The 24721-nt window shown below is 42.2% G+C and overlaps 1 protein-coding gene across 1 annotated transcript in view; it reads right to left on the bottom strand.

The window, feature by feature from the left end:
• Positions 1–8205: 8205 nt before the first annotated feature.
• Positions 8206–24721, bottom strand: part of LOC140204415 (uncharacterized) — a 36286-nt gene continuing 19770 nt past the window's right edge. The window contains exons 3-5 of the mRNA XM_072271136.1: positions 24562–24595; positions 19234–19345; positions 8206–10293 (exon numbers count right to left, since the gene is read on the bottom strand). Coding sequence (XP_072127237.1) covers positions 9989–10293; positions 19234–19345; positions 24562–24595 — 451 coding nt within the window. The 3' untranslated portion in view covers positions 8206–9988. The remainder of the gene's footprint in view (positions 10294–19233; positions 19346–24561; positions 24596–24721) is intronic.

Raw genomic sequence — 24721 nt, 5'->3', positions numbered from 1 at the left:
CCTGTCGCAGATGGGGAGGATCCTTACTGATGACGCTGCCTTTTTTAAGATGTTCTCAATGGAGGGATAGGCTTGTGCCCATGACGGAGTTGGCTGCAGCCTCTTTCAATTCTGTGTGTCGGATCCTCCACACCAAGTGGAGATGCAACCAGTCAGAATACTGTCCATCATACACATGTAGAAATTTGCTAGATAACACAGGAATGGGCTTTTCAACCCATCACATTAAAGCTGACTATCAAGCATCTGTCTTTACAAATCCGATTTACCAAATCCTGAGGTGTAGCATTGGAAATGCAGATGCTTGTTAAGACACTTGGGGGTCTCTGCTCTGACTACCCTCCCGCCCCTCTGGCCAGTGCATTCCAGATTCCAAACTTCCTTTGGCTGAAACAAAACCTTCCTCAGATCAGCACAACAGAATGTTGGAGTAACCCTGCGGGTCTATGGAGAGAAATAGATTGGATGTCTCAGATTCCCTGGAACCACCTTCTAGTCATGCTGGGCCATCAGACTCCGGTAATGTGGTCATCACTTGGTCTGTTTGCATATGCTCGATACCCCACAAGCGTCTAATAATCACCAGGGAATGTACATTGTTGACCGGCGTGTATGAGTTTCCACCTGGCCTGCATGAGAGGATATTTGTTCTCTGGGATTCTCCACACCATCTCTTTTTTCCTGGAATTCTATAAGACTGGGATGTGTGATGGTGTCAGGGAGGGTTTGGTCCCTCAACACTGCGCTGCCACAATCAATGTGTCTTGTTGCTCTGCCAGTGCTGTATGAAACCCAGCTGCTCAGTTGTATTCAAGTCCTACAAAACAGTTGTATTCAAGTCCTACAAAACAGGCGGCTGGTCCAGGCAAGCTCAGATCGTTTGTACATTAACCAGACTGATTTTCAATTCAAAGCTGGCAGTAATTATTTAAGTTGTTATGTGCAATGTAATTAGGAATGAAAAATCCAAATAAATAACTTCTATGAACATACACTCAGAGGCCACTTCATTTGGCACCGCCTGTACCAATAAAGTTGCCACTGAGTGTGTGTTCACAGCTGCTCTTCTGCACACCACGATTGTAATGCATGGTTATTTGAATGATTAATGCCTTCCTATTAGCTTGAACCAGTCTGGCTATGCTGCTCCGACTTCTCCCATTATCAAAGCATTTTAATCCACAGAACTACTGCTCACTGGATGTTTTGTTTTTCACGCCATTCTCTAAACTGTTGTGTGTGAAAATCCAAGGAGATCAGCAGCTTCTGAGATACTCAAACTGCCCCATCTGGCACCAACAATCATTCCACTGTCAAGTCACTTAGATCACATTTCTTCCCCATTGGTCTGAACAACAACTGAACCTTTTGATCATATCTGCAAGTTTTTACGCATTGCGTTGCTGCCACGTGATTGGCCAATAAGATATTTGTATTAATGAGCAAGGGTACAGGTGTACCTAATGAAGTGTATATGCTTTATTGTGATGTATAGTATCTGTTTCAATTCAAACCCTGTATAACCCCTGACAAAGTGGAGACTCAGGATTGTCACCCCCGACTCTCTGCAGTAGAATTCACTTTGATTTTTAAGGGTGTGTGATATTCAGAACCCTTAAACATTACAGACACTCACAACTACACTCAATGCAGTCAGAGTTTATTGGCTATTACCAGGCATTATAAGCTAGACACTTAAATTAACTCCATTCCAACAAAATCACCACCATCTGTAGTTAATCGCTTCAGAGCTACAGGGAATAAAGTTTGACGCAAAAGTGTGAATTATTCACCAGAGTTTTCATGGAGCAACTTTATTGGTCACTCTAAGATCAAGTAAAAATAGAAACAGAACATAAACACGAGATTCTGCGGATGATGGAAATTCAGAGCGACAGACACAAAATGCTGGAGGAACTCTATTCCCCATTCTGGCCTCTTACATCTTCTCACCTGCCTATCACCTCCCCCTAGGTCCCCTCTTCTTACCTTTCTCCTATCGTCCACTGTCCTCTCCTATCAGATTCCTTCCTCTCCAGCCCTTTACCTTACCCATCCATCTGGTTTTGCCTCGTCTCTTTCCCCTCCCCCTCATACTTTTTTATTCAGGTGTCTTCCCCCTTCCTTTCCAGTCCTGAACAAACGCCTTAGCCCAGAATATTGACTGTTAATTCATTTCTGTAGATGCTGCCTGACCTGCTGAGCGCCTCCAGTGTTTTGTGTGTGCTGCTTTGGAACTCAGCAAGCCAGGCAGCATCTATGGAGGGAAATAAACTGTCAACATTTAGGCCTGGACCCTTCATCAGGACTGGAAAGGATGGGAGAGGAAGCCATAATAAGCTGGGTGGAGGAGAAGGAATACAAGCTGGCAGGTGCTAGGTGAAACCAGTTGGGGAAGGTTTGGATGGAGAAAGAAGATGGGAGGTGACAGGTAGAAGAGGTAAAGGGCTGAAGAAAGAAACAGAGTGGACCATGGAAAAAAGGGAAGGAGGGAGGAGATGGGCAGGTGAGAAAGTATGAGATGGTAATCAGAATGGAAAACAGGATAAGACAGGAGGAGGAAAGTGGGGAAGATTATCAGAAGTTTGAGAAATCAATATTCATGCCACCAGATTGGAAGCTACTCAGACAAAACAAGGTGTTTCTCCTCCAATCTGAGTTTGGCCTCATTATGGTAGCAGAGAAGACCATGGGCAGACCTGTCGGAATGAGAATGGGAAGCTGAACTGAGTAGCCACCAGAAAATCTTGTCTTTTGTGGTGGACAGATCGAAGGTGCTTGACAAAGCGGTCCCCCAATTTATAACGGGTCCTTCTTGCTCCAGGTCTGGTCTGCTCTACATCTACATAACCCTTTCCCCTATTTTATTACCCTCCGTAGAAGTGCCTAACTTACTGAGTTCCTCCAGCATTTTGTACATACTGCCCAAAATAAAAACAGGATATTATATATATATATATATATATATATATATATATATATATATATATATATATATATATATAAATAAAGATGTCTTTCAAAACTATGTCTTCTGCTGTAGTTGAGTTTGTCTGGATAGTTGACAGGTATAGAACTTAGTTCACAATCTCAATAAGTCACACAAAAAAAAAAACAAACTGTTCCCTGTATTCTAGCATCAATACATTGCTTCCATCAATATATCATTCTTTCTTCAAAGAAAATAATTATCAAATCAGCCCATGGATCTCCCAGCAACAAAACTATGCCAAATATCCCTAATCAGCCTCCACCTCTCCAATTGTAGATGAATTCCGCGCCCCCCACCCCCCATCCCTAGAATATTTTCCAGAGCTTCCCTCAGCCTGACATTAACCTCACAGGCCTGTAATTAACTGGATTACACCTGCTACCCTTCCTGAATTAAAGTACCACATTTACTATTTTCCAGGCACCTGTTGTCACCCTAACGTGGTAGTTAGCATAATGCTTTACAGCACTAGTGATTGGCAGATCCGGGTTCAATCCCGGCTACTAACTGGAAGGAGTTTGCCCATTCTCCCTGTGACTTGTGGGTTTCCTCTGGGTGCTCCAATTTCCTCCCACATTCCAAAAATGTACAAGTTAGGATTAGTTAATTGTGGACATGCTATGTTGGAGGTAGAAGCTTGACAACACTTGTAGTCTGCTCTCCGCACATACTCGGTCTGTGTAGTTTGTTGACGAAAGTGAGATTTCGCTGTAAGTTTTAATGTACATGTGACAAGTTAAGCTAATCTTATCAAAAGTTTAACTCTCCCCCCCCCGAAACAGCTTACAATGAAATCCTCTGTCAGTACACATCTGTTGTTTTTGCTACTTCCTGTCACCAGAGACTTCTGTGAAACCACAAATTCATTTTTTGCTGCTTCCTTCATAGCCACACCTCAAGCAGTACATCTGTCCCAGAGGTGATATCCACTGCAAACTCTTCTTTTTGAGCACTACACCACAGAAGTAGGACTTTCAGCCTGTCTAGTTTGTACCAAATCATTATGCTACCCAGTCCCATCAACCTGCAAGTGGACCATAGCCCTCCACGTACCTATCTAAATTTCTGTTACCTCCGCATCCATCACCTCCACCGGCAGCTTATTCCACACTCTCACACCACCCTCCGAGTGAAGAAGTTCCCCTGCAGGTTCCCTCAAACATTTCACCATTCACCCTTAACCTACAACCTCTAGTTCTAGTCTCACCGAACTTCGGTAGATAAATAAACACAAAATGCTGGAGGAACACAGCAGGTCAGACACCATCTATAGAAAGGAACAGTCAACACTTCAGGCCTTTTTGAAGCACTACAGCACAGAAACAGTCTGTTTGCATTTACCCTTTCTATACCCTCATAATTTTGTATACTTCTATCAAATCTCTCCTCATTCTCCTAAGCTCCAGTGAATAAAGTCCTAACCTCTTCAACCTTTTCCTATAACTTAGGTCCTCAAGTCCCAGCAACATCCTCGACAATTTTCTCGGTACTCTTTCAGTCATTCTTCCTGTAGGTAGGTAACCAGAACTGCACTCAGTACTCCAAATTAGACCTCACCAATGCCTTGTACAACTTCAACATTTGTGCAACTTTGACTGCTGCACTCCAAGCTTGTATACACTACTCCACCTGCTGGATGGCCATCACTCTTCTTTGCAGACAATAATTTTGGAGTGACCAGCTCACTCAATGTGCCCTTAAAATCACAAATGCTCCATGGAAAATTCATCCTCAACTCTGGCTGCATGATGTAGTCAGTCAGAAGCTGCAGCTTGACACACCTCTGGCACACATGGAGGTGTCCACAGTTCATCCTCAACCCCAGCTGCACGATGCAGTCAGTCAGGAGCTGCAGCTGGACACATCTCTGGCACACATGGAGGTGTCCACACTTCCCTCACATCATGCCAGAGGAGCATTCCACAGGGGTGAGTTCTCCTGGCATCAACGACCTTGGCATCCTCTGTTAGTAACTAATTACTAATTACACTGGGGGCTTGATCCCACTTGAAGCACAGCATATTGCAGTCTGAAGTCACAAAAAAAGCAGTTGTAAAGAAAGTTTAAAATTCCAATCTGTTGCTCCTCGACGAAGCCCACCTCCTCCGAGACAAATGCATTCCAGGATTATCTGTGCAAAGCACTCTCATGGCTTCTCAGCTCTCCGCTCATTCATTCAAACGTATCTAATCCAGACAGGCACACTTAATTATTTAGAGAGCGTCATAGAATCAAATAGCTTGGAAACATCCCTTCAGCCCAGGATGCACATCCAAGCAAGACCCATTTGACCCACAAGGTTCTATGCTTTGTTATTGTGCTTACCTCAACCATTTCCTCTTGCAGCTCATTGCACATTCATATCACCCTTTTTACCTGTTAAACTCCTACTACATTTTTCCTCTCGTCTTAAATCTATGCCCTCTTGTTCCTGATTCCCCAATTGAAGAGGTCACAATTACAATTACCTGCTCACTTCAAAATACACTTCAGCTAAAAAAAAATGCTTCAATTACAATTTTGACTATTGAGGTGGGGTAAACAGTAAAATAGTGAATACTCATAAACACAAGAAGCTCTTCTGGGGAAGGGACAAAGGGCAGTTTACACCCAAACCCAGTGGGGAACCCATATCTTTGCGGGCAGGTTTGATAGATTTGTTGGAGAAGGTTTAAATTAATTTGGCAGGGGGATGGGAACCAGAGTGATAGAGCAGAGAACGAGGCATTTGGTATACAACTAGAGCCAGTGCGCAGTGAGAGTGTATGGCAAAATTGCAGATGGTTGGATAAATTCAAGTGCAACATTGGGGAAAATCTTAAAGGGTGATGAATACAGGTGTTATCTTTGAATGCATGCAGTATATGGAATAAGACAGATGATCTGGTAGTGCGGTTAGAGATTTGTAAGTATGACGTTGTAGGCATCACCAAGTTGTGGCTGAAAGAAGATCATAGTTGGGAGCTTAACATCCAAGGATACACATTGTATTGAAAGGACAAGCAGATAGGCAGAGTCAATGGGGTGACTCTGTTGATAAAAAAATGAAATCAAATCCTTAGGAAGAAGTGACGTAGGATCAGAAGATGTAGAATTATTGTAGGTAGAGTTAAGAAACTGCAAGGGTAAAAAGACCCTGGCAGGAGTTGTTATACAGGCCTCTGAACAGTAGCCAGGATGTGGGCTACAAATGACAATGGAAAATAGAAAACACATGTCAAAAGGGCCATGTTACAACAGTCATGTGAGATTCCAATATGCAGGTAGATTGGGAAAATCAGGTTAGTGCTAGATCCCAAGAGAGATCATTTGTAGAATACTTACAAGATGGCTTTTTAGAGCAGCTTGTGGTTGAAACCACTGTCTGTTTTGGATTGGGTGTTGGGCAATGAAATGGATTTGATTAGGGAGCTTACGATAAATGAATCTTTAGGAGGCAGTGATCATAATATGCAATTTACTCTGCAATTTAAGAGGGAGAAGCTAAAGTGAGATGTAGCAGTATTACATTGGAGTAAATGGAATTATGAAGGCATAAGAGAGGAGCTGGCCAAAGTTGATAGGAAGTGGGCACAACCAGGGATGATAACAGAAGAGAAATGGCTGCAGTTTCTGAGAGAAATTTGGAAGGTGCAGGACAGGTACATCTCAAAGAAGTATTCTAAAGGCAGGATGATGCAACCATGGCTGACAATGGAAGTCAAAAACAACATAAAAGCAAAAGAGAGATCATATAATAGAGGGAAAATAGTGAGAAGCTAGAGGATTGAGAAAGCCATAAGGAGGGAAAAGATGAAATACGAAGGTAAGCTAGCCAATAATAATGAAGGGGATACCAAAAGCTTTTTCAGATATATAAAGTGTAAGAAAGGTGACAGCAGATATCAGACCACTGGAAAATGATGCTTGAGAGATAGAAATGGGAGACAAGGAAATCATGGACTAACTGAATAAGTATTTTGTATCTGCCTTCACTGTGGAAGATACTAGCAGGATGATGATAGCTTGAGAATGTCACGGACAAAAGTGAATGTGATTGCAATTGGGAGAAAGTGCTTGGGAGGCTGAAATGTTTGAAGGTAGATAAGTCACCTGGACCAGATGGTCTACACCCCAGGGTTCTGAAAGAAGTGGCTGGGGAGATTGTGGAGGCATTGGTAATAATCTTTCAAAAATCACTAGTTCTGGCATGGTTCCAGAGGACTGGAAAATTGCAAATGTCACTCCACTCTTCAGGAAGGAAGAGAGGCAGAAGAAAGGAAATGATAGGCCAGTTAGTCTGACCTCAGTGGTTAGGAAGACATTAGAGTTGATTCTTAAGGAGGAGGTCTCATAAGATCTGGAGACACATGATAAGATAGGCCAAACTCAGCATGGTTTCCTTAAGGGAAAAACATATCTGACAAATCTGTTGGAATTCTTTGAGGAAATAATAAGCAGGATAGACAAAGGAGAATTGGTGGATGTTGGGTACTTGGTTTTTCAGAAGGCCTTTGACAAGGTGCTGCATATCCGGCTGCTTAACAGGATAAGAGTCCTTGGTATCACGGCAAGGATACCAACATGTACTTTTTTATTTCTGTTTTTGTTTTTGCACTACTTATTTTAACTTAGCTATTTAATAGACATATATGTGTATACTTAATGTAAGTCCTTTTCTCTCTATTTATTTATCATATATTTCATTGTACTGCTGCCATAAAGTTAACAAATTTCATGATTCTGATTCTGATGTATTGAAGATTGGCTGATTGGCAGGAGACAACATGTGGGAATAAAGGTGCCTTTTCTGTTGAGTGCTGGTGACTAGTGGTTTTCCACAGGGATCTCTGTTAGAACTGCTTCTTTTTACGTTACATATCAGTTACTTTGATGACAGAATTGATGGCTTTGTGGCCAAGTCTGAGGATGACACTAAGATAGATGGAGGTGCAGGTAGTTTTCAGGAAGTAGAGAGGCTGCAGAAGGACCTAGACAGATTAGGAGAATGGGCAAAGTGGCAGATGGAATACAGTGTCGGGATGTGTGTGGTCATGCACTTCGGTAGAAGAAATAAAAGGGTAGACAATTTTTTATATGGGCAGAAAATTAAAAAATCTGAAGTGCAAAGAGACTTGGGGGTTCTCATGCAGGATTCCCTAAAGGTGAATTTGCAGGTTGAGTCAGTAGCGAGGAAGGCAAATCCAATGGTAGCGTTCATATTAATGTTAGTTTTATTGACTATTAAAAATATACAATTCTGTTGAGCCAGAATAAGCTCAGTTCAGCCTTGTTACTTCCTAAATGAATATTTTCTATTCATTAGAAGATTATGGAACAATAAATGAAAAGCAAAAAACCCTGCAGATGCTGAAGAGCACCACAGTAGTTAGCGTGACACTATTACATCAGGGTTCAGGGTTCAATTCCAGGGTCCACTGTAAGGAGTATGTACATGCGTGCTAACCATGACTGTGTGGGCTTCTTCCGGGTGCTCTGGTTTCCTCCCATAGTCCATAGACATACCAGTTAGCTGGTTGTAATTAAGCTAGTGTTAAATAGGTGGCTGGCTGAACTGTGCAGCTTGAAGGGCTGGAAGGGTCTGTTCTGCACTGTATCACTAAATCAATCAATCAATCAATCAATCTAAGCTAAAAACAGAAGATGCAGAAAGTACCCAACAGTTTAGTTAGCATCTGGGGAGAGAGAAAAGCAGATAATATTTCAGAGCCATGAAACTGACCAATTTCTCACTCTCTCCCCCACCTTCATTGTTTCTGGTCAAGATATGAAACAAAGAGCATCAGTGCAGATTTTAAACAAAAAACCTGTGAGGTTAATGTGCATTTACTTTGTGGGTTAGACATCCTTTAAGAAGTTTGTCCCTCTTTAGGCTACAGAGCGATGCCGTACCACAGTGAAACTTTTTGATAGTCTAGTACCCTTGCCAGGGTTTAGATGTTACTCCTATCCATTCCCAAAACACTTCTCATTCGTATTTTTAAAACAATTTTTACCACAGCATGGTAGCATAGTGGTTAGTTTAATGATATTAATCTGACGCTGACTGTAGGGAGTTTGTACTTCCTTGTGATTGCATGGGTTTTTTTCCCACATTCCAAAGACGTATTTGACCAAATGGGTGCAACTGGGTGGCACGGACTGGAAGAGTCAGTTACTGTGCTGTATCTCCAAATAAAAGAAAATATCACCCAATAGCAAAATAAAACTTCCAGTGAACTTGGTGGATTTAAAGGGAGTGGGAAATGGGGCCACAGTGAGTTTGAAAAGAGTGTGGGAAAGAAGACCTGGTTGAGTTTACTTGGAGTGAGGGAACAGGCCTCTGTGGGTTTAAAGAGAGCATGGGAAACAGAATGCAGTGAACCAGAGCCTGAACTATCAGGATTTCTGAACAAATTATACTGGATTCTTGAAATGTTACTGCAACTCTCCTGTTTGTATAATATTCTAATGTTTTATGAATATAACAATTGACCCAACTGAAAGTAATAAAGGACGCCTGCTGTGTGGTTACCAGCTTTGATAGGAAATATCCCTGGAGATTCCATCATACATCTCTCCAAATATCCTTTCTCATCTAGTCTACTGGACCATTAATAAAAGCATTCAAAGACAATGATGTTACCCTACTGGGGTTGCCCAGGCAGGTGGGGGGATGAGGTGGGAATGATCTGGAAGTCTTGGGCTAAATGGGTTCCAAATTGTAAGAAAGATATAAGCATGAAAAAATGAGACTTCAGGAGATTACTCGCTAACTCCTGGAGACTCTGTCAATATCGTGGAGGGAGTGCCAAGCCTCGTTGAGAGCTAGCAGATTATTAATGCCCTTTCCTTGTTGGGAACAAGAGGGATAGTAGTGTATTGCTATAACAGCACCGGTGATCCAGGTCAAACTCAATCCCAGTTCACGTTCAAAGCTAGCATGATTATCCATCCTGTGGGGAACTAGAGGGAAGACACAGAGAACAAAATATGGTTGCCGTGGCTACCAATCATCTAGAACGCAAACCCCCCAAAGTCAAAAGTGTCGAAGTCCTGGTCCATAGCTTCACATTCAAAAGTGTTGTAGCTTCCACAGTCGGCCTCTTGGCAGCCATCGGACGAGTGGATACCGAGGTCCTTGAAATCTGGTGAGGCAGTGGCGGAAGGTTGAGCGGCTGATGAGGTCACCGAGTAACCGAGGGTGGGGCCGACTGCCGCCCCACCCACCAGAAGGCAGGCGGCCCCAACCACCTTGTGGGACTGGGCGCCGTGGCGGAGGCAGTCTGCTGACCGACGGACTTTGGACCTGTTTGGTTTGCCTGCAAGTGGAAACGGAGCAAGATGTCACCCCGATGGGAAACAGGAATCAGCCTCTAATAATTACATCAGCTCAGTACATCTGGGAGATTGCATTAGGTTTAGGGATTAGGTTCGTAAGTAAGGGGTTAGTGTAGGAATACAGATTGGGGTTAGTGTTATGGGTGCATATTATAGTTAAAGATATGTGTTTGTGTTAGGGAAGTGCATTAGGGATATGTGTTGGGTTAGTGTTAGGGACACACATTAGTGTTAAGACCATAAGATATAGGAGCAGAATTAGGTCATTTTGTCCATCAGGTCTGCTCTGCCATTTCATTATGGCTGATCCAATTTTTCTCTCAGCCCCAATCTCCTGCTTTCTCCCCATATTCCTTCATGCCCTGACCAATCAAGAATCTATCAACCTCTGCCTTAAATACAACTAAAGACTTGGTCTCCACACCTGCCTATGGCAAAGAATTCCACAGATTCACCAGTCTCTGGCTATAGAAATTTCTCCTGATCTCCATTCTAAAAGGATGCCCCTCTGTTCTGAGGCTGTGTCCTCTGGTCTTAGACTCTCCCACCATAGGAAACATCCTCTCCACATCCACTCGATCAAGGCCGTTCACCTTTCAATAATTTTTAATAAGGCCAGCCCTCATTCTTCTGAATTCCAGTGAATACATCAAATGCTCTTCATATGACAAGCCTTTCAATCCTAGCATCATTTTGTGAAACACCTCCTTTGAATCCTGTCCAGTTTCAGCACATTCTTTCTAAGGCAGGGGCCCAAAACTGTTCACATTACTCCAAGTGAGACCTCACCAGTGCTTTATAAAGTTTCAACATTGCACCCTTGCTTTTATGTTCTAGTCCTCTTGAAATGAATTCTAACATTGTATTTGCCACAGACTCAACCTGCAAATTAACCTTTTGGGACTCCTGCACAAGGACTCCCAAGTCCCCTTGCACCTCAATTTTTTTTGTATTTTCTCCATTTAGAAAATAATCAACTCTTTCATTTCTTCTCCAAAGTGCATGACCATACACTTTCTGACACTCTATTCAATCTGCCATTTCTTTGCCCATCTTCTAAGCTAAGTTCTTCTGTAGCCTCTCTACTTCCTCAAAACAACCTGCACCTCTACCTGATATCGTATTGTCTGCAAACTTTGCAACAAAGCCATCAATTTCATCATCCAAATCACTGACATATAATGGAAAAAGAATCAGACCCATCACAAGACCCCTGTGAAACACCACTAGTCACTGACAGCCAACCAGAAAAGGCTCCCTTTATTCCCACTCTTTCCTGCCAATCAGTCATTGCTTTATCCACGCTAGAATCTTTCCTGTAATACCAAGGGCTCTTATCCTGTTAAGCAGCTTCATATGTGGCACCTTGCAAAGGTCTTCTGAAAATCCAAGTACATAACATCAACCAATTGTCCTTTGTCTATCAATCTTGGTATTTCTTCAAAGAATTCCAACAGATTTGATAGGCAAGATTTTCCCTCAAGGAAACCATATTGATTACGGTTAAAGGTGCATGTTTGTGTTAGGCTGGGCATGTGCATTAGCATTAGCATTAGGGACATATGTTAGGATTAGTGTGAGGGATGCACATTATGGTTAAAGACTCCCGTTTGTGTTAGATAATGGATTAGAATTAGCACGCTGTGTTACATTTGTGCCCAGATGTCCTTGCAGAGAGAGCAGATAGTCACTGTGGGTGCAGGATTTCCAAGAATGGTGGGCTCACAGGGAAATGAGTGCTTTGTAGATGATAATAACGATAGTTTAATTTGTAATTATTAATGTTTTGTAAGCCCCTGACCTTTGTATTTCGTGATTGAATAAAGCTTTGTATGTTTGTAAAAAAAAAGGATTGCTATTAGAGAGGCACATTCACTTTAGGATTAGGATTAGGGGTAGGGATGTATGTTGGGGTTCGATTTATAGTCTCCCATTATGGTTTGGACCACAAGCCTGAGCTTGGGGTCAGGGCCAGATCTTAATTTCAGTGCCTGTGCCCATTGCTCACATCAACTGGGACTATCTGAGAGGCATTGATTGTGTGGATAGTCAGAGGCTTTTTCCCAGGGCTGAAATGGCTAACATAAGAGGGCAGTTGTAAGGTGCTTGGAAGTAGGTACAGAGAAGATGTCAGGGCTAAGTTTTTTTACACAGAGAGTGGTGAGTGTACGGAATGGGCCGCCGGCGATGGTGGTGGAGTAGGATACAATAGGGTCTTTTAAGAGGCTCTTGGGATAGGTGCATGGACCTTAGAAAAACAGAGGGCTATGGGTAACCCTAGGTAATTTCTAAAGTAGGTACATGTTTGGCACAGCATTGTGGGCTGAAGGGCCTGTATTGTGCTGTAGGTTTTCTATGTTTCTATTTGCCTCACTGCCGAATGCCACTTTGATCTGGCCCAGGTTTCTATACACTAATCCAATTCTATTTACTTTTTTTAACACCTAGACTAGGGTCATTGATTGATAGTTCCCAGTAAGTATCAGTTTGTATGAGAAGAAAGAGCAGTCTAACATTGTAATTAGATGGCAGATTCGGGAATATCAGATAGGTGGGCCTATTGTTTGCCGTCTGTCTCTATTTGTCTGAATCCTGTCTGGTGTTGGGGAGATGGTGGCTGTGTAGGAGATTTGGAGCTTAGGATGAGGGCAAATATATAAATTGGCTCATTCGAGGTAACAGGGGCCTTGGCTGGGGACTCCTAAGGGGATTAGGTATTTAGGTCTAGCACTGAGGCCATTAGATTCCTTGTCCTAATGTTAGGTTTAGGAACAATATATTGTTTCTGATGAAGAGAGATCTTTCTGCATTTATGCAGGGTGAGTCAAATCACTGAAGTCTTTTGAAGACATTGCCATTTATTTGGGTACAGCAAGATCCCACAGGCAGGCAATGCTACTATGGATGAGAGACAGAGGCTACGTCCACACTACGCCGGATAATTTTGAAAATGCCGGTTTCGAGTAAAAACGGCAGGTGTACACACTAAGTGTTTTTCAAACTATCTCTGTCCACACTAACACAGATATTTGGGCGAATCTCCTCTACTGGGCACGCGCAGGACACACAGAAAACAAGCGAAGAGGAAACGGTATACTTAGTACGCGTTTGTCCAGTTACAGAATAAAAAAACTTAAAAGGAATTGCTTTTGGCTCTCGCGCAGGAGGACTTAAAACTGAAAAAAACAAATACTGGAGCATATGGAGGCAACCGACAGGGAGTTCACGGACAGTATGACCCGGCTGACGATGAACATTGAAAAACTGACCAACTCTGTTGCATTAATAAAGCACCTTGTTAAATGTATAAAACATGTCTGCATCAGTGTTATCTTGTATTTCCATACAATGTTACATTCGGATGTTAATCTATTGTCAGAGAAGTACTTGCATAAATAGGTAAACCACCTTCATACAAGCAAGGACAGAAAACAGGGCAAAGTGAGTATACTTATTTATTCAGTAAGCTATGGGTCAAAGTATTTGGTGAGTACATTTCTAACTCTTCTGGCTTCAGTCTCGTTGTCGTCTGTTCTGAAATTGTTAGGTTAGAAGTGCAGAATCAAATATCACTGTGATGATTGTATGCTCTAGTATCAATTGTTTGGCGACAATAAAGTAGTAATAATAATAATAATAATAAGAAGAAAACAATGAAATGCCGGGCTGCTGCCATCTGTTGCGGCACGTCATGACAGCGGTTTTAAAAAGCTCCGGTTACCCCATACACACTGCAACAGATATTAAGCGTTTTCAGATTTATTCCCTGTGGAGACCGTTTCTGAAAATCTCCATTTTTGGGGGATGAAAACGCCGTTTTAGTGTGGACAGAGAGTCAAAACGAAGAGAAAAAGATTTGTTTTCAAAATTATCTGTCGTAGTGTGGACATAGCCAAAGATTGGCCAGATTACTGGGAAGACTTGCTCTGATGTACTTTAAATGGCTCTGTGGGATCTTCCACATCCACCCAGAAGGGCAGGTGGAGCCTCCGTTCAATAAACTTCTGAATGGTGATGCAGTAATCCTACAGGACAGTCTTAGATTATTCCTGAAAAAGGGGCTTCAACAATAGTTTTCTGATTTACAGCTCAGCCAAACACACAGGAACTGAGTTACTTGATCTGGGTTACTGAATCAGTGATACAAGGTTGACAAGCTGGTGATTTCAATTTGACAATTAGCTGTGAACGTGCAAATGCCATCACTATTAGTTCTGATCATGAAACTACAGACATGTTGTAAAATTTCATCTGGTCCACCAATATTCAAAGGAAATCGACCATCCTTGAATGAAAATTGACAACCTGCAAATGCTGGAAGTCTGAAATAAAAATGGAAGGGGCTGAACTTAGATGGTCAGGCAGCATCTGTGGAGGGAGGGACAGGGTAAATGTTTAGGACAGGGGTTTCCAACCAGGGTCCATGGACCCCTCAGTTAATGGTAGGGGTGCATGGCATAAAAAGGGTTGGGAATCCTGGTTTAGAGTCCCTTTGATGGATCCTTCCCAAGTTTTGATAAATGCATTGCAGCATTTTCTATTTTTCCTTGCGTGGTATAGGGTCTGGACCAGAAATGTTGGCTTTTTTTTTTGTCTCCTCAGATGCTGCCTGACCCACTGAGTCCCTCCAGGTGATTGTTTGTTGCTCCAGATTCTAACCTGCAGTCTCTGTGTCTCCATCCTCAACACTTCAAATCCATTCGTTTGGTCAACAGAATCACCCATGGAAAACTATCGTGTCTTGGAGGTGTTGAATTAGGGTGCAGAATTGTTATTTTACTAGCATTTTCCTGGTAGTTAAAGTTTCTATGCTTGCTTATATTTTTTATATAACCACTTATATAAGTGCCATTGTTCAGTAAATTCTCCAGTAATTGTAGTGTAGCTGAATGTGTATTTTTCTAGAAGCTTCTCAGGTTTTCAGCAGCAGATGTCATGCCATATCTGACATTTTATAGGTTAATTGTTATCAATGGAATGTGCTGATATCTGTAGTCTGAGTACAAGATAACCAAGACTTCTTTTGTCTTTACTATTTTCATTCTTTATTCTTCTAAATAAAGCATAACCACTAAGTTTTATGCCTCATTCTGGATGTTACCATAGAAAACCATAGAAACTACAGCACAGAAACAGGCCCTTTGGTCCTTCTTGGCTGTGCCGAATCATTTTCTGCTTAGTCCCACTGACCTGCACACGGACCATATCCCTCCATACACCTCCCATCCATGTATCTGTCCAATTTATTCTTAAATGTTAAAAAAGAACCCGCATTTACCACCTCGTCTGGCAGCTCATTCCATACTCCCACCACTCTCTGTGTGAAGAAGCCTCCACTAATGTTCCCTTTAAACTTTTCCCCCCTCACCCTTAACCCATGTCCTCTGGTTTTTTTCTCCCCTTGCCTCAGTGGAAAAAGCCTGCTTGCATTCACTCTATCTATACCCATCATAATTTTATATACCTCTATCAAATCTCCCCTCATTCTTCTACGCTCCAGGGAATAAAGTCCTAACCTATTCAACCTTTCTCTGTAACTGAGTTTCTCAAGTCCCGGCAACATCCTTGTAAACCTTCTCTGCACTCTTTCAACCTTATTTATATCCTTCCTGTAATTTGGTGACCAAAACTGAACACAATACTCCAGATTTGGCCTCACCAATGCCTTATACAACCTCATCATAACATTCCAGCTCTTATACTCAATACTTTGATTAATAAAGGCCAATGTACCAAAAGCTCTCTTTACGACCCTATCTACCTGTGATGACACTTTTAGGGAATTTTTTATCTGTATTCCCAGATCCCTCTGTTCCACTGCACTCCTCAGTGCCTTACCATTAACCCTGTATGTTCTACGTTGGTTTGTCTTTCCAACGTGCAATACCTCACACTTGTCAGTATTAAACTCCATCTGCCATTTTTCAGCCCATTTTTCCAGCTGGTCCAAGTCCCTCTGCAGGCTCTGAAAACCTTCCTCACTGTCTACTACACCTCCAATCTTTGTATCATCAGCAAACTTGCTGATCCAATTTACCACATTATCATCCAGATCATTGATATAGATGACAAGTAACAATGGACCCAGCAGTGATCCCTGTGGCACACCACTAGTCACAGGCCTCCACTCAGAGAAGCAATTCTCTACCACCACTCTCTGGCTTCTTCCATCGAGCCAATGTTCATAGAACCTGAGGATCAATATCACCAGATTCATCAGAGTTAATTAAGGCTCCACAATAAATGCTGGCCCCCTTAGCTACTTTTCACATATTATAAATTAATAAATATGGAACCAAGAACCCAAAGGCTTCTGAAAAATGGCCAGAACCATTTAACTATGTGACTTCCTTGGTGGACCTCACTGAGACATCGTTATATCATTGGCAGACCCATTTCTGAGATGAACTCCTAAAGTTCAGTTTCATTGGAGCTCATATAAGTCATTAAAACAAGCACAATTCAGTTAATGTGAATAACAAGGTTTTAGATACTGTAAATTTAAAACTAAAAATGAAATTCAGAAAATACTCGTCAGGTTGGACAGTATCTGTGGAGCGAGAAACAGAAAATACTCATTGGGTTAGACAGCATCTGCAGAGAGAGGAAGAGAGAATACTCATCAGGTCAGATAGTATCTGCAGAGAGAAGAACAGAGAATACTCATTAGGTTAGACAGCATCTGTGAGGAGAGAAAGAGTTAACATTTCAGAATGTTCCGTGTTAAAACTGAAATGTTAACTGTTTGTATTTCCATAGATACTGCCTGACCTGCTGAATCATGGAGTTATGGTGATGGAAAGATAGTACAATGGGCCCTTCAGCCCATTGAGTCCACACCAACCACCCACTTAAACCATTTCCACTTCCTGACATAAGTTGGGAAGTCATGCTGCAATTGCAGACATCCCACCTCTCCTGGAAGTTCCGGGAGTCTCCCGCATCTCAGTAGTGGCTCCCTAACTCCCGGAAATTATATACAATATCCCGGAAATAGATTTTTTTGAGAGAGCGAGCATCCTGATTGGTCTCTCTTCGTGCTAAGAGTGGTCCCCAACCACCGGGCTGTGAGGAAACAATGTGATTTGGCGATATGAAATGATATGAGTTAGCTGCACCTTTCCTCATTCCCTGTCACGCACTGTTGAATTTTAACGCACGCAAGATCATCAGTGACCCGAGACGAGCAAAGAGTAAATGTCTCCGGTGAATCATCCAGTCAGTGCGGGAAAAAGATCAACTCCTCGAGCTTGCAAATGACGGCGGGCTGAAAAGTATGTTTGACATAACATCTCTGTCGGCATTCTGGATCAAAGACAAGACTGAATATCCTGAGATAACCACGGGAGTACTGAAAACATTGCTTCCATTTCCAACATATCTCTGTGAAGTGGGGTTTTCTGCAATGAATGCAGCAAAAACTAAACTGCGGAATAGACTGGACATAAGGAACCCCCTTCGAGTATCGCTGTCTCCCATCACCCCTCGATAGGACCGTCTTGTTGCAGGAAAACAAGCCCAGGGCTCCCACTGATACAGCGATATTGGTGTGTTGCAATGATTTTATATGTTCATATGGGGAAAATATGTGCTGTGTGTTTAATATCCAAACGTTACTTAAAATGTTATGACGTGATTGACTTATCACCTATATTCCGGTTGTGATTAACACCCCCGCCCCCCGTCGGCCAGTCCACAAGAATATTGTCAATATTAAACTGGTCTGCGGTGCAAAAACGATTGTGGCCCCCTGCTAAGTAGACCTATCAGTTTTCTCTGTGGGCGGGCTTTACAGTCGACCTCAAAAATAATGACAGTGTTGCTCGCTGCACTATTTGCAACAGTGACTTTTCTATTGCCCATGGTGGGTTAAAATGTAAAAGACATGTTGAGGTGAGTTTAACAGGTGTCATTCATTCATTAGCATAGCTAACGTTATTTAAACTAGCTGGCCAGCTGCTAAGGAGCTATTCTATTGATGTCCTACGTGATGACTCCAAACTCCCTGTAGACTTGCTTAAAATTGCAATAGAATAAGCATGATAATATAAGTACATATTTTAATGTCACATTTTCTGCATATACCCAACTTGGTTTACTGATTAGACAAAATCACTAAACAAAGTATTACATACACCCCTGGAGGTCGACTGTGGCGGGGGGGGGGGGGGGATATGGGGTTGCAGGGGGTGGAGGTGCTACCTCCCTGAAATGGTGGTGATACCTCCCTGAAATGAGTTTTTGCAGGGTGGGATGTCTGCAATTGTATAAATCTTTTGTTAGACCACATTTGGAATATTGTGTGCAGATTTGGTTTCCGTATTATAGGAAGGTTATGGAGCCTTGGAATAGGGTGCAGGAGAGGATGTTGCCTGGATTAGACTGTATTAATTATAAGGAGAAACTGGACAACCTTGGATTGTTCTCTCTGACTCATCAGAGACTGAAAGGTGACTTGACAGAACTTTATAAATTTATGAGAGGCATAAATAGATAGGAGGAGATGGCATAACTTTAAGGTGAGAGGTGGAATGTTTAAAGGTGATTTATGTGGCAAGTTTCTTTAGATACTGATTGGTAGGTGTATGGAACAAGTGGCAGGGGAAGTGGTGGCATTGACAGCTGTTAGGTAGACAGGTCAGGAAAGGAGGCTGTGTACAGGCAGATGTGCAGTTTCAACTGGCATCATAGTTAGGACGGACATTGTGAGCTGAAAGGCCCTTCCCTTTGCAGTACCGTATCTTTTCTCTGTACCTGAGTGTTTGCAACATTTCATGAATATGGGCACATTAGAGATACCAGTATTGAAATGGCATCCACATCCTCAGAATGCACCTGAGGTGTGGTTTGAGCCTAGGAGACTGGAACACTCAACGACCATTCACCCGAGAGGAGAGAGAGGGAACGAACACATGCTCTACCTTCATGGTGCTGGCATGTCTTTTCTCCTGCCATGTGCTCCTTCTCTCTGAAGGACATCCTGCGCTGTTTATCAACATGGATCATACATTTGGGCACGCTGGGTGAAAAGCACTAGAAAGCAAAGAAAGAGAAAACAAGTCAGCTGCTGCTTCATAGTATGGCAAAGAAACAGCCCTGGGGAAGACAGCATTACATTGAAGGATGGAGATATAAAAACTGATTTGGGATATTTATAATTCTATTGTCCTATATCCAAGAAGCCTGTGGCCAATTCCTCTCCAATTAACATCTCTACTTGCATCTCATCCATATAAGACTTGTCTGAAATAAAAGCAGAAAATGTTGGAAACACTTGGCAGGTCAGGCAGCATCCATAAAGAGAAAAAAACAGAGTTAACATTTCAGTTTCCAGGTCAATGAAGGTTTCAGACATGTTTCTCTCCGCAGATGCTGCCTGATCTGCTGATTGCTTGAAAAAGGGCAGTGCTGAGGTATATTTGCCCTGTCTGGTGGCATAGGCGAGTGCCACAGTATACACTATCATTAGCTCACCTGTGTCTACTAAATTCATCCTTCTCAAGTCAATAGAATGAATCAAATACAGTGCTGTGAAGTTTTGAGACAAAGTGCAACATACCAATGGATTTGAAACATTAGTTGTCCTCAGAAAAAAAGTTGTCATAAATGAAAGTCGAAAAACCTAGAAACAGAAATTACTGGAAATACTCAGCAGGTTAAGCAGCATCTGTGGAGAGAGAACCCAAGTTAATATACAAGATCTAATACCCTTTGTAAGGAATTGATGGCTTTGTGCCCAGGTTGGCAGATGATACAAAGATAGGTAGAGGGGCAGATAATGGTAAGAAAACAGGAAATCTGCCGAAGGACTTGGACGGATTAGGAGAATAGACAAAGAACTAGCAGATGGACTATAGTTAAGGGAAGTGTATGGTCATACAATTTGCTAGACTATTTTCTAAATTGGGAAAAAAATCAGATATCTGAGGTGCAATGGGACTTGAGAGTCCTCGTGCAAGATTCCCTAAAAGTTACATTGCAGGTTGAGTCACGATGTTAGCATTCATTTCAAGAGGACAAGAATATAGAAGAAGGATGTAACATTGAAACTTTATAAAGCACTGGCGAGGTCTCACTTGGAGTATTGTGAGCAGTTTTGGGCCCCTTAGAAAGGATGTGCTGAAACTGGAGAAGGCTCAAAGACGGTTCACAAAAATGATTCCAGGATTGAACAGCTTGTCATATGAAGAGTGTTTGATGGCTCAGGGCCTGTATTCACTAGAATTCAGAAGAATGAGGGGTGACCTCATTGAAACCTATCAAATGGTGAAAGGCCTTGATAGAGTGGATGTGGAGAGGATGTTTTCTATGGCGGGAGAGTCTAAGACCAGAGGACATAGACTCAGAATAGAGGGGTGTCCTTTTAGAACAGAATGAGGAGGAATTTCTCTACCCAGAGTGTGGTGAATCTGTGGAATTCTTTACCACAGGCAGGTGCCGAGGCCGAGTCTTTATGTATATTTAATGCAGAGGTTCATAGATTCTTGATTGATCGGGGCATGAAGGGATATGGGGCGTGGGGGGGGGGGGGGTGGGAGGCAGGAGTTTGCGGATAAGAGGAAAATTGAATCAGCCATGAAGTAGCAGAGCAGACTCGATGGGCCAAATGGCCTAATTCTGCTCCCATATCTTATAGTTTTATGGTCTATGAGGAGAACTTTCTTTAGCCAGAGGGTGGTGAATCTGTGGAATTCGTGCTGCAGAGAGCCATGGAACCTAAGTCAATGGGTATAACTAACCCAACGTAAGGTAAGTACATTGTTGTATGGTTGTATGTTCTCGATTAGTCAGGGCATCAAAGGTTATGGGAAGAAGGCAAAAGATTGAGTTGAGAGGGATAATAAATCAGCCATGATGGAATAGTGGGTCAGATTTGATGAGCCAAAAGATCTAATTCTGCTCCTACGTCTTATGGTCTTATAGCCTTAACTGGGAACTAATGAAGGGTATCTTATCTGAAATGTTAACTCAGTTTCTTCTTCCACAAAAAGCATTTCCAGCATTTCCTATTTTTATTTCAGACTATTCATGGCTCCTAGGCAGGATGCCTCCTGGATCACTAGGAGTTGAAAAGTGGACAATCTTCTTTTTAAGTTTTTAATGTTACAAAACTTTTATTTTTAAAAAGGAATATCAATCTGACAACTGGAGGCAGTCAGTTAATTGAGGACTATCAAACAGAGAAAGCTGTAGCTGTTATGTTAGTGGCATAATGTTAAAGGCATACAATTTTTGGCTCCCCTAGTCATATTCTTTGACGGCTTTGATTCCTCCCACATTTCCCTTCCTTGTTACTTGTACATTGCAATGGAGCCGCAACATTAAAGGTATTTACTCCCTTATGTTGTGAGTAATATATTGCAAGAAATAAAATAAATTCTAATACTAATTCTCATACTGGTTGATATACTTATGGACTTTTAGAAGGCTTTGGACAAAATTTTGCAGAACAGATGTATACAAATTTAGAAGGCAGTAGGGCTGGAGGCGCATCTGCAGCAGGATGGATAATGGGCAACTGGTTATCTCTTGAGCCATAAATGAATGGCAGAACAGAACAGACTTGATGGGCCAAATGGCCTAATTCTGTTTCTATGACTTATTGACTTATTGTTCTTCAACTTTAGATCAAATCCTACAATGTAATGTCTAAAAGCTTTGGCACTCAGTCTCTTGCACGTCCAGCCATAGAATGATCAAATTGTGGGAGGAAACTGGAGCATGTTTACAGGGAGAATGTGTAAACTCCACGAGACAGCACTGGGAGTCAGGACTAAACCTGGGTCTTCAAGATAAGGTTCCTCAGTGTGAAGAGCAAAGCAAAACTTCAACCACTTGCAGTCATAATATTTAGTACGGTAGGTTAATCAAACAACTGTTAACCATGAGTCGCTCACTGATACTTGTTTGGTGAACTGTTTGAGGGCCACACAAAGCAAACAGGAGCCTCAGATTTAATGTGCTACTTGTGTGCAATGAGTCACAAGTCTTGACCCCAAACTTGGTCTTGGGTTTTATCCAACTTCTGATGAAGTCCAAAAAGCTATGAAACGTCATTAAGTCTTTAGAAAGCAGTGACGAGGACAACCTTCTGAGTTGTAGAAGCATATGTGAGTCCTTCTGAGTAGATGTGGAGGAGATGAACCGGAATGGGACATAGGGACAAGAGAAGATAAGGAATCAGAGTTGGAGACCATTCAACCCTTTGAATTTACTCTGCCATTTGTTAAGTTCATGGGTAATCTTCCACCCCAGCACTAACTCCTCACTCCTTGATTCCTTAACATCCACAAATCTACTAAGCGCTGTATTGAATTAACTGTGGGGCACAGAGTTTCAAAGTTCCTGCATGTTCTGTATGTATAAATTTCTCCTCATCTCAGTGCTAAACAGCCTATCCATTATTCTCAATCTGTGCCCACTGGCCTTAGACTCCTCAGCTGGGAGAAACATCTCTCCTGCATTTAGCCTGAGAAGCCTTTGTGTGTTCTGATAAAATCCTCTTTCATTTTTCTTTTGAGGAGAAGATGGAGACGCGACGCAGCTTGCGCAGCCACTCCGGTGAATGATATCTGTAATCTGTCAAGTAGGGTGCCGTGCACAATCCTGATTTGATGGAGACAGACATGAGAGAACGGAGGAACATCTGGAGAAACTTCTGAAGTGCCCTTTTCGCTGCCGCTGTTACTGTGTGATGCAGAATCTTCGGAGGAGAAGGCCCCGAATCCTCAGCTTTGCTTGTTCCTTGGTGGCTGGGACAGGGTTGAAGCGCTCGGCAGAGATGGTGCTCGGTGCTTGGTGTCGAAGGGCTGGTCGGAGGCTCGAAGTTTTCGGACGGACTTAGAGTCGGCTCTGGTCGGGTGCTTCCAATGCATCGACAGTTGTTGGTGCCTGGTGGTTTATGGCAGAGAGAGTTTCTTCCTTCTGCTGCCTGCTATCAGGGACTGTCGGGAGTCGATCGGAACTTTGAGACTTTTTTTTAACCATTCCTATGGTCTGCTCTTTATCAAATTATGGTATTGCTTTGCACTGCTGCAACTATATGTTATAATTATGTGGTCTTGTCAGTGTTAGTCGTTGGTATATCTCGTTTTTTTTTGTGATATCACTCTGGAGAACATTGTATCATTTCTTAATGCATGCATGCATTTCTAAATGACTAAATGGAACTGTATTCCTTAGATTTCTAAATCTAAGGAATACAGTTCCAGTTCATTCAATCTCTCCTTCAATAGCAACCACCGCCTCCCCCCCCCATCCCTGGAATCAGTCTGGAGAACATGTACTGCACTCCCTCAAAGGTATATACTGTACCAAATACTTAAGGTGTGGTCTCACAAAGCAATTGCAATAAAGCTACCTTTTACTCCTGTGCAGAATTTTGTTAGATAAACCTGAACTATGGAATCTGAACTATAACTACTACCCCAATAAACCGTACCTAGTGTCACTTTATATCCATAACATTCATTCTAAGCTAATCTCAACAGTTATTTGTACATTGTGTTTTATACACTTAGTATATATTTATTATGTTTTTATGTTTATTGAGTTTTGTATATACTGCATCGGATCCAGAGTAACAATCATTTTGTTCTCCTTTACACTCATATACTGAGGAATAACCTAAAGCAGTCTTGAATCTTGAATTTCAAAAGAGGCATAAATAATGGAGACATTTATGCTAATAAAACAATTGTCCAGGAAGTCAAATTGCCTTATCCCTTAGAGATTCTTTGGATTTCCTGCGGATGACTCCAACTATCCTGTGGGTGCCAACTCTAGCGCAAGAAAATGAACTATATATCCTGAAAGCTAGGGCTTTACTCTTTGGAGAGGAGGAGGATGAGAGGAGACACGATAGAGGTGTACAAGGTAATAAGAGGAATAGATAGAGTGGATAGCCAGCACCTCTTCCCCAGGGCACCACTGCTCAATACAGGAGGACATGGCTTTAAGGTAAGGGGTGGGAAGTTCAAGGGGGATATTGAAGAAGGTTTTTTTTACTCAGAGAGTGGTTGGTGCGTGGAGTGCACTGCCTGAGTCAGTGGTGGAGGCAGATACACTGATGAAGTTTAAGAGACTACTAGACAGGTATATGGAGGAATTTAAGGTGGGGGCTTATATGGGAGGCAGGGTTTGAGGGTCGGCACAACATTGTGGGCCGAAGGGCCTGTACTGTGCTGTACTATTCTATGTTCTATGTTTAAAGCGGGATTGAGAGTGAATGAATAAGTGAAAGTTCTTACCTCTTTCACCTTGTTAAGCATTTTCAGCCATCGACTGTGTTGAAAGAAGAGATAAAAGAGAGAGTTAATCCTAGGGCCCTGGAGCAGGCAAGATTATAATTAGGCAAAAGGCTAATGGGGTTAGTCAGAAACGGAATCAGAATTAGGCTAAATATGTTGT

Source organism: Mobula birostris, chromosome 10, assembly GCF_030028105.1.
Source record: "Mobula birostris isolate sMobBir1 chromosome 10, sMobBir1.hap1, whole genome shotgun sequence".
NCBI lineage: Eukaryota > Metazoa > Chordata > Chondrichthyes > Myliobatiformes > Myliobatidae > Mobula > Mobula birostris.
Note: the sequence above shows the minus strand (reverse complement) of the source record. Positions and strands in the feature narration are given on the sequence as shown.